Source organism: Carassius auratus, chromosome 9 (genome assembly GCF_003368295.1).
Source record: "Carassius auratus strain Wakin chromosome 9, ASM336829v1, whole genome shotgun sequence".
In the NCBI taxonomy this organism is placed as follows: Eukaryota; Metazoa; Chordata; class Actinopteri; order Cypriniformes; family Cyprinidae; genus Carassius; species Carassius auratus.
In genome coordinates, this window is record NC_039251.1 from 9,811,510 (window position 1) to 9,826,979 (window position 15,470).

The following is a 15,470-nucleotide window of genomic DNA, read 5'->3' on the forward strand; positions in this document are numbered from 1 at the left end:
AAAATCAGGTTTCCTGCTCATATGTAATTCGTTTTTCGGTTTTGTGCGTTATTATTTTACACATGTTTTTAAATATTTTATTTATGCTTATTATTTTTAGATCTGTGACTGCAATACATTTCGCATAGTGTGTTTTACATGCAGTTTTAAACACTGTTGGGAACGTTACTTTAAAAAAGTAATTAGTTATAGTTATTCACTAGTTGTTCCAAAAAGTAACTGAGTTAGTAACTGAATTATTCTATAATAAAAGTAACTCGTTACCAGGGAAAGTAACTATTTGCGTTACTGTAAAAAAAAACTAAAAAAGTTGCTATATGTCAAATATATATATATATTTTTTAAGGTTTTCCCAAGTCAGTTAAAATGAGTAGAACAGACAGGTGTTCGTACATAACTTTCGATATTTATTGCTCGTCAACAGACAGCAAGAGTTTTATCCTGCACTTCAAGTATTATATTTGTAAGAAAAGTGTTTTTGGCCACTAGCCTTGTAGATGCGTGTGTCACACATTGCATGTACACATTACATGCAAATTCTTGACTTTGACCACAATGAATTTGAAGTAGTGCTTATATCTCCACCTTGAAAATGGCAAATTTTCATCGGATTGCTCCTGACTCGCCATTTCTGCTGCTGCTGCGAATCTCTGTGTAGCTGCGTGTGTGTGTTGTGTGTGTGTGTGTGTGTGTGTTTGGCGCCGCTGGCTCGTGTGCCAGCATGTGTGTAAAAACACTGGCTCTGATTGGCTACCATGAAACACATGACTCTGCCTTAGCCAATCATAATCTCGTTATTAAACCCACCTCCTCACTCGCTGTGTGAGCCAGGGGTGCGTTCGGATTACATAGTTTATTAAATTAATGCATAGTAACCCACCGCATTTAACGTCCAGTAATGGTAACGGCGTTGTAACGACGGGAAAAGTAATTAGTTAGATTGCCCCGTTACTGAAAAAATAATGTTGTTACCTAACGCCGTTCTTTTAAACGCCGTTATTCCAAACACTGGTTTTAAAAGGATGTCATTTTTGACCTATAACACTAAATTAGGGTACATTTCCAGCACAGCACAATGGTTAAATGCTTGAGCTCTTTAATGCAGGATGGGTTCTGTTTCGGCTGTCAATGTTTTTATATTTTTCATCAGCTGAAGGAAAAATATTTTTGAAAGGAATTCTAGCAGTATTGTTCCTCTGTGTCGTTATTGTTATAGTTGTGATCTGGACTTCCATTTTCTCATAGAATTAGAATGAAAAAAATCTTTGAAAATCTTTTCTTGCAGGTTTTACATATCTGTAGCCACAGGAAATCTGAAACTTGGAAGCCAGCAGTGGAAGTAGTCACACTTCAGCAGTTTTGTGTGGGAGGTCTCAAGTTTCTGTGATTATGACACATATGAAGTAGTGCACTGAGAAATCTCCCATAGAAAAAGAGAAAAAAAAATTATCTCCTAGACAGTATACAGACCAAATGGAGAATTTTTTTTTTATCTGAGATATAACATATGACATTTTAAAACTATGATGAAATTTGCAAAAGATGCCTTCTGCCAGCAAATGTCAGAGATCTCAATATGACCTCAAATATTTCTCAGCCAAATTCTTTCAAAAGCAAAATATCAGAAATATTAGATCCATAGTAATTTCCTAGCTCTGTATATATGTACTGTATATTTGTATAAACTATAATGAAATATTTTATGGTGCAAATAATGTACAAAGTTGTCACTTTAAAGGTAAAATGTGAATATTTTGAAAGAAATGTTAGGAGAAAAAAAGAATTTAACATGTCATTGCAACATTACTGCGAGCTCTTTTACTACGCCTGTCCCTGAAAGTGAGATTCCTGACACATGCTGTTTTTAAAGATGCCGTTGTAACACATTCGATAAAGAGTGCATTTGTATTGTGGAACAAATGTTGTTAATCATGAGGTGATGAAGGCACTTTAGGACAGGAATGCAGAGAAAGCAGCAGCGGTTTGTTACCATAGAGACCAAAAGCGCAACTTGTGGTGCAAGGCATTTGTTCAGCGTTCCACCTGCAGTTAATCTAGATACAAAAGGTTGAACGCATTTCACAAGACATAAACACTTTTCAAGACAGAAAATATAGATTTGAAGAGGTAAAGGAATGCAGGTTTACTTCTATGATGTGGAGTTCTGATGAACAGTGTGTGTACAACTAGAAAAATGATATGAAGTAAATGATGTATGGCGTAATAGAAATCAAAATGTTTCCATCTTTTGGTGAATTACTGCTACCACATGGTCAATGTACTGCAAAAATCTTATACTTTATACTGGAGTATTTTGGTCAAATTTTCCATAAAAACAAATCAACATAATTTGTAGCTTAAAACAACACTTACTTAAAGCAACACTGCACAAGATTTAAAAAATATATTTTAGAGTGTGATATCATTTCACAAAATTGCTGTTATATAATATGTTTTGATCAAATAAAGGCAACTTTGGTAATCATCTGAGACTTCTTTTAAAAACAGTAAAATCTTAGATTTTCTAAACTTTTGACTAGTAATGTATATTGAAGTTTTTTTTTTTTTTGGACTTAATGAACTTTTTTTCTGTTTTAAGTATACTTAAAAGTTTAAATTTAGTGGAAAATATGCCAGTGCAGTACAACAAAATACACTCATATTTAATTTATTATTAATTTATGAAAACAAATCTTAATATTTTATTAAATTAGATGTTATCTTATTTTTACTGTAAAAAATGTCAAAAAGATTCTTTCGTTTCAAGTTTTTAACTTGTACACAATAATCCTAAATATACCACTTTTTATAAATAAGAACAGTGTGGGGTTAATAGAGACTTTTGAGTAACACACAATGTATAATGAAACTTAAAATAAAAAAGCACTGAAAAGAATGGCAGTGATGAAATTTATACTCAAGAAGTTGTGTTGATCTTTATGTACCTGGATAGACTTGACTGCAGATGGTTAGTAAATAAGATGCAGGTTTTGTGGTGTTTGTGACTCTATAGTATGCAGGTTTCCATTACGGATTTGTGCAAAAGTTTACGAAATGTTCTAAATATCGATAAAACAACCTATTGAAAATATTCCTTTTTCTAATTGCCTGAAAAGCCACCTCATGTGAACGTAAAAACTTTTTTACGATATATGGGAGTTTTTGCGAAATTGACATTTTAATTAGGAATTTTAAAAAGGAAAGGAAATTTAAAGTGTTAACGCGGCTAGTGTCTATAAGCAAAAGCCTTCATCTGCTTTTGCAGTTGAGGTCAGTGATGTGGCTTTGAGACCTCACATTTATTGTGTGACTTTGCAACATAAATTTGAGAATCAGGTACTGTTTTATCACATCTTGGCATCAGACAATATATCCAATGACCATCTGATACACATGCACATGCACTAAAATCCACCCATACAAACAAGCCAAATCAGTATTTTTCTCCTGGCCAGGAATTGGTCTAGTTTCAACATTACTATAATGCAGGATGACCTTTGAAGTTTGAGAGAGAAAACACACATTAAACTTAATATTAGTGTCATGTGGCTTCTCTGGGGTGGTACCCAAGAAGAGCAGACCGAGCAACCTGTGCATTTGTGTTTTTAACATTGCCTCTAAAGAAGTCCAATAATAAAGTCTGTATTGTCCTTTTGAATATCTGCTGGATTCCTGGATTGTGAAGTCTGTTGCTATAGATACTGTGGCTGGAGGCTTTCATTGGGTGTTAGACTTATCCTCTATCTTTGATCTCTTCATTGGCTGCTTTCTCCTGTGTTATACCATGTGGATATGTTCAGTCATGTCTGAATGACATTTTATATTTGGCCGAGTTAGTGTTTTCCACATTGTGGTGATTCCATCTTCACGTTTCCATTCTGGATTTTAAAAAACATCAAGGATTGTGGTAGGATTAAGTTTTCTATACCGCACTCTCAGATATTTTTGGCTTGCATATGGTATTCTGTATTGTTTCAAAAGCTAACTTGCAGTAAGTGTATAAGACTTGGTGTTTTCATATGTGATTTGGAAAATGGCAGATGTTTCTACAGCTGTTGTTTTTATCCATACTCAAAAATGTATTCAAAATGATATTTATACAGACAATTATTTGAATACACTTCTTCGATGAGCCAATCATTATTTTAATGTTATTACTTTAAATAATAAAAGGCTGGTTTAAAAATTAAACACCATTTTAAATCAATAAAAAATAAAACACCAACAACTAAAATATATATAAGTGAATTTAGGCATCACACCATTATAATGTACAATCTAAAAATGGATATATGTAAAGTTAACATTTAACTATGTTATTCAATTATTGGAGTTTTTAAAGATTGGCAAGATTTAGCTGATGGCAAAGGCAATATAAATGTAAAAATTAGGTAAATAAGTATGCACAATTAAATATATAGGCCAATGTATATCCAAAACTGATTTAAAAAAAAAATCTAAAATTAGCCACTATATGGTACTGTGCTCATTAGAAGTTAAAAAATAATTCAGTTTGATATACAGTCATGCATAACCTAAGAGGTGTACAATACCTGGAGAGCGTTTTCTGTTAGCTTTCCCATTCATCTCAGTGGCCAATTATATGAGCTGTACAATAAATGCCATGCATCACCGAGTCGTGGGAAGTGACATCATGACAATGTTGATTTGCTGAAGGCTCCTGAAGAATGCACACAGTGCTACAGCCTTCACAAGCAACTATGCTGTGCTGTGACGTCAAAGACTGCAGATGTGGAAAAATATCACATTTCACATTAACAAGACCCTCCAAAGTGGATTCAGCAATGGCAAACATCTGCTATATTTTGACAAATTAAAAGTAAATATGTGAACACACTGCTACTTTTGAATGGCCGTCAAGGGAGTTGCATTTTAGAAGCAGATGGTGTAGTTACAGCATCTACCAAAAGGGGCTAGATGGGTAAAATCAACATGCAAGGAAGCTGTTTTGTTGTCATGTGACAAGAAATCCGGGAAATGATATCACACAGGCCCTTTACTATCCTATTAAATATTAGTGCTTGTGTGTAATGTGTTTTATTTAAGTATAATCAAACCCTTAACACACAATGAACTAAATTAATTATTTAATGAACTAATTAATTTATGTAATTATTTAATTAATTGTTTTTATTAGAGCGGTCTATAAAAACGCATGCAAAAGTAGAGTTATCGGTCAGGGGAAGGAGGTGGATTTAAAGTGCCCATAAAATTTTTTTATGAGTCTTAAAACAGGTTTACATGCATGCAAGCTCAAAAAGACGTTACTTTTCTCAGAAAATAGATTTAATTTTACCTCATTTCTAAATGATTCATAAATGACTTGTGTGAAGCAGTTCAAAGAATCAGTCTCTCTAAACCCCTCCTTTCCGGGAGCCCTCAGTGCTGTGATTGGTCAGAAGGCGCAGTCCTTTGTGATTGGTCCAGAGTAATATAGACATTTGCTAAGCGTGTCGGAAATGAAAGCCCATTGCTATGACAGAATGACAGCCCTGGAGACTTAAGGAGTCTCAATACATAGAAAAGATAGTATCGATTGTACCTCACCAATTCAAGCTTGAGTCTGATGATGAAACGGTTGATCTGTCTGGTCAACAAGAGACTGATTCACAAGCAAGACATTTCTCAGTGGTAAGTGTCAAGTGTTAACAAGTTTGTGGTAATTATGAGATTTGATAAATTAAAATTACTCTCACAGCGAAGGATACAGCGTCTTCTCGAAGTGATGTTAACCAAACTGAAATTTTACTGTGTTTGTGGGCAGGCAAGTTTGCGCTGTAAAACGTGGGCGGACATTATGCAAATATGTTAATTTGTGACATAGAGCCGTAACATATTCAAATTCCCTGACGACTCGTTTAGGCAATTGCGAGCCTTCTCTTTTTTTTTTGATAGGCAATAACTTTATCTATTGTGCACTGTCGGCTTAACAGCTTTGCAGATAGTTTATGTTCACATACAGCTACATGACACAATAGATGAAAGGTAGTAGTCAAATAGGCATAATAGGGGCACTTTAATTCTATCTTAAGCTCATTTTGTTATTTTTAAGGTATGGTGGGATTTGTATGTATTTTTATTTATTTTTTTTAAATATATAGCTATCTTTTGTTTAACCCACAAAATCTGACCCTGAATTCTTTATTTTTTATAGTAAAAATGTGTGGTATTTCATGTCACATGATTAACTGGGCAACAAGAAGTGGTTCAGGGGTTAATTTTGAGATCAACACCCCTAGAGTTGAACCATCGTGAACAATTTTGAAACGTTTCGAAACAGTTTAACATAGCGAATCATTGTTTGGTAAAATCACATGACCTGGCCGGTTTGATATGCACTCTGAAACACTGATTCGAAGCAAAAGATTCAAAAATGTTTCAAAGCTTCGGTGAAGCAATGTTTTGAATGTGCTCATCACTACTATTTTGAAAGGTCAGTAGTTTTTTTTATTTATGTATATTTATATATATATATATATATATATACCTATTTATGACATTGCAAGATTAGTTTGGGTTCTTTTATGACTCAAAGAAAATGGGAATTAACAAATTTTGAATTTAACTAAAAAAGACTATTTGATTTTGATGATTTTCCCGTGACACACCACTTGATTCATTAATTCTGTAAAAAATATTTTGTAGAATTTTATAGAGAATAATTTTTCAAAAGTGCATGACGCAAACAGATTGCATTTTCTAAGAACGTGGAACATGCATTTGATATAGATTTTACATTTAAAACAAAGCTTTTTTTAAATGGTGAAATCTAGTCTCCTTTTCATCATCTCAGATCTCCTGATTTATCACTGAGCATTAAGCCATTATTAAAATGGCATCAGATATGCTGGAGATGACTGCCTAAACCGTCTGCTGTATTCTGTCTTTCTGAGCCTCATTATAGATGAGTAAACAGTTTAGATTGTTTGTACTTTATTTTTTATGGGCCAGTTCAAAGTAACTCAAACATTACTCAGACTTTGCTGTCTGGAACCCCCCCCCCCCCATATTAATGTTTCTTTGAAAAATGATCACATATGTTCAATCTGTAACTATTCACAGAGCCTGGATAGTTTCTGGATTACCTGAAAACATGGGATATGTTTGCTTGAGGTTCATGCTGACTTTATGTGGAATTTCCTACATTTGAGTACCACTTTTAGCCCAGTGATACATATTTTATTAGTGTATGCTGAAAATATAGCACTTCTTCATTTTCATTTCATTTGTATTTGGACTAGTCTAGTATTTCTCTTTGACACATCAGCATCCTGGTCTTCATTATTTTTGGTTTTATTTGTTCACTGCCTTAGTAGGACACTTTAGTCTTTCTCTCCAGTGCCCATGTTTGTGTAACATATCTGGATTTTATATGTCATGTTTTTTTTTTGTTTTTTTTTTTGATTGAGTGTTGTTGAATTTGTAATATATTAACAACAATGCATGTTATGTCTTATTATTATTATCTTGATGATGAGTTTTCCCAAATCAAAAGTCTATGTGACCCCTGATGCACTATTAATGGTATGCAGAACAGATTTTAGAACAGGTTTAATTTATTTTTCTATCTCCAGACAAAAAAATAAAGATGCCATAGAAGAATCATTTCGGCTCCTCAAAGAACCTTTGAGTTATTTTCTTTGTGTTTAAAATTTCACATTTCATTACATAACATTTCAAAATTCCAAAGAATCTGTTCTTTCTATAAAGAACAGTTTGTAGAATGTAAAGGTTCTGTAAATATTAAAGCTTCTTCATGTAACCATCAATGGCGATCATGAACCTTAATTTCTGAGAGAATAGTATAGATCAGTACTTGTTTGTAGCTAGTAAATCTTAAAATAAATGTATTTTTCATAAAGTTGTGCCTTGCATATTTTGAAAAGGTTACATTTTTTTTGACATACTGTAAACCTGGAGTTAATGTGTTCTTTTTAAAGATGCTTTTAATGATCAAGCAAATGTAGTTGCCAGATATGTTTCTTTTTTCCTCTCTATTTTTGATGTGTCGCCCTCCTAGTCCATGCCGTTAGTCTCTGTGATTGACATCCCTACTCTCCTGAAGATCATTTTAGCGTTTGCAATTATGTTCTCTCTGAAGTCCACTTATAATGTTAGCAACGTTTTTTTAGTGCCAAAAACGGTCAGTATTTAGTTTTCCATGACAATTTTCCACTCTCTCCCTGACCCTTTGACTGTGTCTTAACCAGGCATGATGCAACAAGCTTCAAATCAGTTTGTATTTCCACATACAGATACAATTTCTCAATACCAAATTGCCATTGTCGAAGTGTAATTTTATTTATTTATTATTTGTTCAAATGTAATATCAGAAAGATAAAGCTAGAAGCAGAAGGTTACAACAAACTGTTTTAGCATCTGGAGAAGTTTTTCAGAGATTAAAAGTTACAGTATGTTTGCAAAGTACACCAAAAGATGTAGGAAAATCAGATTCCTCATGACACAACCGTTTTAAACGCACACCTCCCGAAACAAGGACCCGCTCTGCATCGCATAACTTTGTCCACACATCACACTAAACCCAAGCCAGATTGTGATATAATTACTCTTTCCTGACAAGGGTCCAGCCCCTTTTTTGACCAGACCCTGTCGGCCAGCGTTAATTTGCATGCTCGACAGCTTTTCTGGAAGGGAGAGCGCCTGTACAGGACGTGACTCTTAGGAGGCAGGCATTTGGGAAGCGTTTTTGCATTAGGGACAAAGAGATAAGAGCCACCTTGAAGAGTTCAATATTGGCACAGGAGCTCCATTGGGTGCCTGGCTCTCTGAGCGTTTGGTGTCTGCCTCAGTGTTTTCTGTGATGTGGCCTCCGTGGCCTTTTGCACTGGGCCGTCAGTGAGAGAGAAAGAGGAAAGGGAGGCTGGATCGGGCAGAGCACACGGCGATGTGACGAGCAGCTGGGGACAGTCTGAATGAAACCTCAGCTCACACACTCTCTGGACTCGTGCTCTTAAATGGATGAGTATGTGACCATCAAAAGAAAGCTTCTCCATAGACCTATCTTCAGGTAAGAGGGTTTCACCTGCGGCCTCCTGGCCACTCCAGTTAAATTTTTCATCTTTTGTCAGGTTTGTCAGGGAACTCTGTTTTGAAGTTGTACGTTTGTTTTCTGTAGTCATAAGTCTGAAGAAGATTGGCTTTAGCTTGTATTGTAATTAAGTCATCTCCTTCTTTTTAGATGTTTCTCCTTAGAGAAAATACATCACGTGTATCTCCTTGAATTCAAAACAGATCAGTGTCAACAACGTGTTCAGATTTGACCAATCAAAAGTCAAATATCCCAGTATGGATTTATCAAGATTTTGTCTAAGTTATTCATGTGAATTTCATAGTGATAAACTCTTACTCTACAACAACAATTGTCACATTTCTCTTAAAGAATTGTAGGAGAAACATCTGAGACAAAGTCAACACATAAACAAAACTTTTGAGAGCGAATAGTATAATAATCTAAAGCATGACTTGATTCCCCTTACGAAAGGAAAATATATTTACCCATATATTTCTTAAAATATATTGTGATATATTGTAATATATTATTTTCCCTTTTTATTTTCTAATATTTTATGTTTTTGAATACATTTAATAATATATTGATGATACATATATTATATAATATATTTCAAAATATACAAATGATTGCCGCTTTCAATATATTGCAATATATTGAAAAAAAAAAATATATATATAAGAATATATGCTAATATATTACATGATATTTTCCAATATACTGCACTATATTTTTGTTTCGTAAGGGTCCCAGGGGCACTTCCAACCCTATCTGCTTTTTGCTCTGTTATCAGCCACAGTGCATTTCCAAAGAATGGGAGCAAAATACCCTCACTAAATGCCCCCATTTAATGTGGTTACGCGGTCATTAGAGGCATAAAATTAAGCTGTGGTTTATTGCATTCTCTGTTATTTCAAGCAGGTTGCTAATTGCTTTTTTTTGTGCATGTAAAATTGAAGCAGATGTCAAACAGGTACATCTTAAGAATGCATCTCAAACTGGAGTTCTGTGTTCTTGAGGATAAAGTCCCGCTCTGTTTTAAAGCGCAGTGAGTTGCGTGTGTACATATTGTAGTGCTCAGGGTACTAACTCATAAGTGACTGACTTATAAGTGACTGACTTGGAACGAGCTGCATAGACAACAACAACAACGACATGGGTCAAAAAAACAGCAGTTCTCACGCAAAGCTCGGTTGATTTGAGTAGTTTAGTGCTAACATGTTGCAAAGCTAATGGTACTTATAAGCATAAATATACATAGCATGCACACATATTCAGTACAATACTTTTATAGATCATTTGTTATCAAATATATTATAAAGATGTTCACCTATCTCTCATTTTGTACACCATCTTGGGAAACTTGTTGCAGTGCATTATGGGATTTTCTTCTACATGCAGTAATGTCTTTAGATTTTAGCCAGAAGTTGTCTTAAAAGTTTTTGCAGAAGTCTTTGTGTCAGAAACCTTACATCTATGTCTTAACTCCCTATGTTATCTTAGAATTATTTGTATATAATTATAGAATTTATTTTTATTTTGAATTATTTTATGCTTTACATTTTTTTTATTAACATTTATTTTTTGGCAGATTTAGTTTTAGCAATTTTAGAAGCAACATTTCATTTGTGTACAATTCTGAGAATCTAATACTTTGTTTTCAGCTTTATTTTTAATAGTTTTTGTTTTTGTTAACAATACCTATGTATGTAACTCGGTAGGTTTTAAAACAGAACTGTTTTTTGTCAGCTGTACAGAGTTTGCAATAATGTTGTTTGAAGGACTTTTAGGCTTCTTGGGACTTCTTGGCTTTTCAAGCATTCTTGGATGTATTTCTGTATGTGTCTCTTGTTCTGTCTTGGGGCTTTCCTGGTATGTTTTGTACCCCTGATGTTCCCCTAGAGGTTCCTCTCCTTACAGTCTCCAATATCAGCCTGCTTGGAGGCCTGCATGGGAATATAAGATTTCTGAAACTTGCAGGCAAGGCTCTGGAAATCAGACTTCTCCTACCATTTGTTTGTGATGAGTAACATCCCATTGGGCAGTTCTACGTGACATCTGCAGTCCATCACATGGAGTGCTTTAAAGCATGGTTGTTTACTATAAGGACCAAACAGACAAACTGAATCAGCTGTGATTCAACCAACAAATCATCTTCTTTTTTTCCTGCTATATTTGTTTGTTGGTCCAGACTGGTTTATGCTTGTTTAATGCTGGTACAGCATTGGCTAGTAAAATTGTTTGCCCTGCTTAATACTTTTATCAATCAAAGAAAATCTTGCTGGTTAGGTTAGTTAATAGGTTAGTGGGCCAAATCTCACTCGCTCTCATGTTGTTCTATATGACCTTTTTTCTTCTGTGGAACACATAAGAATAAATAGTTGCTCTGTTCCAAGCAGTTACAATAAATTGGGATTCCATGCTTTTAAAAGGATGCAAAAGTACCATAAAATTATCATAAAAACAGTCCATATGTGATGTCTGATGAAAAGCACAACAGCTGAAACCATTCAGTGGTCAATCAATTGCTGGATCTCTGATGAAACCTCTATGATCTTTTTTATGGTGCTTTTTCAGTCTTATCTTTGTTGATATGCATGAAGAATGCTTTGGGAAGCATCTAAAAGAAGACTAAATTAGTAAGGTAGATTAAACAGCCTATCCGATTGCATTTTTTGCAGATACTATCATAATGTCAAGGGAAAACAATGGAGTGTTGCACATTTTTCAGAGCTGACATCTTGCTTTTGCAAGCTATTAGGAATTCATTACAAAGCACAGAGGATGTCAATTGAATTAACTTCTTACATTTGACATTAGTTGCCTCAGTTAGGTAGTAAAAAATATATTTATGCAGATCTTTTCTCACCTTTAAAGCAAATATTCTACACTGAATTGAAGTGTTATACTGTGTGGCTTTGAATACAGAAGAATATAAATGATTATTGTTATGAAGCCTGCATACATTAAACATTTGTTTGTAACTAAAAACAGCTGTCCGTCTGCTTGAGAGGGGGCACACTGTATAACCTTAGTATTAAAATGTGCAATGTGAGTAATATTTTCTGAAATGTATTGCAGGTAGAACATAACTTTGCAAAATATACACTCAAATTCAAGAGTTGAGGGGTGAGTAAGATTATTTATTTAAAGTAATGTAAGAAATGTTATATTTCTTTTAAATCAAAGATTAAATTAAGTTGGTCAAATGCTGTTCTTTTGAATTTTCTATTGATCGAGGAATCTTGGGGGGGGGGGGTGTTTGAATGGTTTCCACAAATATATTAAGCAGCTGTTTTTAACATTGCTAAAAAAAAATTGAGCAGCATATCAACATATTACAATGCTTTCTGAAAGAAAATTTGACTGGCATAATGACTTTGCATCAAAAAAATAAATGACATTTTAAAATATATTTAGAGACCAGTTAATTTGAACTGTATTAGAATTTTTAAGTATTACTGTTTTTACCATGTTTTTGCTCAGACACTTTCAGAAACATAAAAAAACATGATGACCCAAAACTTTTGCACAATTGTTCATTAATGTACATATCAATTATAGCAATGATGGAATGTAGTAGACTGAAAAAAAAATCTGTTTACCTTGAAGCAAAACTATGCAGAATGTATGAGCTGAAGAGTAGATTTTTACTTTCATAAATTATGCAGAGTTGTTGCCTGAAACCTCTGTAAATCAGCCTAATAGGCCTCTGTAGCTTTCTGTAGATTTAGCTTTTTAAATCAACACTGTCTTTGCCAGGGGTGATTATATATGTTGCGATGCTTTGAGCTTTTTGTAGCGTTTTTATAGATTGTGCTAATTTGTCCTGTGAGACTTAGATGCAATCTGTATCACATGACTCGACCCTGACACCCATAATGCAACAGCATCTCACATCTCAAGGTTTGAAACATAAAGATTTACATACCAGAATCAGTCCTCGATAATCTGTTTTGAGAACATACAGTATGATATCTAGTGTCTGTCGCTGTGGAATAAGTCAGTGAGGAAAACTTTGGCCCATAGTTACCTAGTCAAAGCCAGCAACATTTAGTAAGTTAATGAAAAATATGAACACATTCATAACCCAGCCTTATTTACCCTGAAGAGCATATTGTGTATTCCTCTTTGGGGAGATTCAGTTTTCAAACCATTGACCTCACAAACGCGTCCCCTGACATTTCTGGCTCGTTTCTAAAAGAAAATGAGTCAAGGCTTTTTTTAAGGGTAGAGAACGGCTCGTACTAAAGCAATGTGATAGATGACCCAATTGTGAATAAACAGTTACTATTGGGTTGTGTTAGATCAATCACAGCTCTCTTGTTTAAAGGGGTGTGACATGGCAATACATTAAGGATGATTTTGTTACTGCTATTTCACCCTGCTTATAATATTAATACACTGTCTGATTAATTTACCTTTCATCAGGAGTTTGTGCATTAATTGGTCAAATAAATCACAGGCACAGTGACTCTGTCGTATTCATTTACCAGATTAATCCATCAGTTTATAATCTGATGACATGACTTTTTATAAGAATAAAGCGATGGAAATAAGCCTGTTTTTTTAATGTTTTATTCTGAAAGTTTATGTAAAAGGTATACTTTCAAGGACAGTAGGACAAGACAGAGTAATACATAGAAATAATGAATGCTTGTAGAGTAATAAATGGGAGATATTGCAGTAAGAAAAATCCTCTCATCTGAATCAGGTGCGAAATCTGCACAGATAAAGCACCATTTTATGTTTTAAAGATGTTTTAATAATGAATTTGTTACAAACGTAGATTTTTCACTTCACAAGACATTAATTGATGGACTGGAGTCATGTGGATTACTTGTGGATTATTGGGATGTTTTTATCAGCTGTTTGGACTGTTTGGATGGCACCCATTCATTGCAGAGCATCCGTTTGTGAGCAAGAGCCGTAATGTTAAAATTATCTAAATCTGTCGCCTGAAGACTGTATTTATAAATAGTTTTCAGTTATAATAGCCAATAACCTTTTAGAACCAACAGAGAAACTGTTATTTTGCATGATCTAAGATAAAGAAGCAAAGTTTTATACAGTTGTTTTACATTTTATTGCTGATTTGAAGTATGCTATTGAAACGTAATCTGTTTTTGGAGATTTTTGCTTGTAACCACAAATGTGCTAGCATGACTGGAAAGTAGCTTCCAAAAATGTAACAAAGACGGCTGCAGAGTATTTTGCATTAACTTTTGTAGAAGTCTTTAAAAGACACATCTTCTTAGAATGGATGGGCTTGTGATAAATGATCAGTCTAGGGGCCACTGTTGCACCACCTACGTCCTCCTGCTCTTTCTTTATACTAAGATGCCTTCATCATTTTCGTTTTTTAAAGCAGTCCTTCACTATGATAGCCCTCAATGATTCGGTGGTTGGTTGAAAGAAGAAAAATGCCTTCAGAAGGGCCTGCTGATAGAAGTAACTATACTATATATTTGCGTGGCTATGTATTTCAAAAGCTCACTTTGCATTTGTTCTGGATCATTTGACATGATGTTATGGTGCCTTTGGAAGCTGGATGGAAGAACTCTGCAGGCGGCGGATGTAATAGAAGCTTGTTTACAGAGTGAAAATGAAACAGGCCGGATGAATTTCCTCAATTTCTGTTGATTAGGGGTTGTTATCATTCAAACGGCTGGAGGAGCATTGACCTCCGTGACCCCGGACTTGTTCCTAAGTTAAATATGCAAGTGTGTTTCACTCATCATTGTGAATAAAGAACAATGTATTGATAACCAGGTATTCCTGGACTATCAGAAGTCTGTTTAGACTTGAACTAAAGAAATAGTTCACCTAAAAATTTTAATTGGCTGAAAATGTACTCATCCTCAGGCCATTTTTAGATGAGTTAGAAATTTTGCATAACATCATTTACTCACCAGTGGATCCTCTGCATTGAATGGGTGCCGCCAGAATAAGATTCTAAATACCACAACTGAGGTCCCCTTGAGCAAGGCACCGGACACCCAACTGCTCCCTGGGTGCTGCAGCATAAATGGCTGCCCACTGCTATGTGTGTGATCACGGTATTTGGTATGATGTATTAAATGCAGAGCAAGAATTCTGAATATGGGTCACCATACTTGACTGTATGTCACATCTCTTTCACTTTCAAATATATATGACCCGTAAGTAATCGCCTGTACTCAGTTGATCTCTCCCTCTCGATGTCTGTCTAGGCATGTTAAGTGCAAATCTATGGAGCCTCTGAATGGTACACATTATGTTATCATTACTAACTTATTTAATATTCAGTACACATGCACTAAGTGTAAACGAGAAGGACACAACCCCATGAAAATAGAAAACGCAAAACTAACGGTTGCTGTGGTTTTTGCATTCCTCTGTGTTTTGCTCATCAATATTCACTCGTCATATTGCGATA

At 34.6% G+C, this 15,470-nt stretch overlaps 1 protein-coding gene across 3 annotated transcripts in view; it reads left to right on the forward strand.

The window, feature by feature from the left end:
- Positions 1 to 15,470, forward strand: part of LOC113108315 (phosphodiesterase 1A, calmodulin-dependent) — a 61,221-nt gene that overhangs the window by 12,125 nt on the left and 33,626 nt on the right. The window contains exon 1 of one of the 3 annotated variants that reach the window (XM_026271277.1): positions 8,637 to 9,049. The exons of the other annotated variants lie outside the window; for them this stretch is intronic. Coding sequence (XP_026127062.1) covers positions 8,997 to 9,049 — 53 coding nt within the window. The 5' untranslated portion in view covers positions 8,637 to 8,996. Of the gene's footprint in view, positions 1 to 8,636; positions 9,050 to 15,470 lie in introns of those variants that run through there. 3 annotated transcript variants of the gene reach the window in all.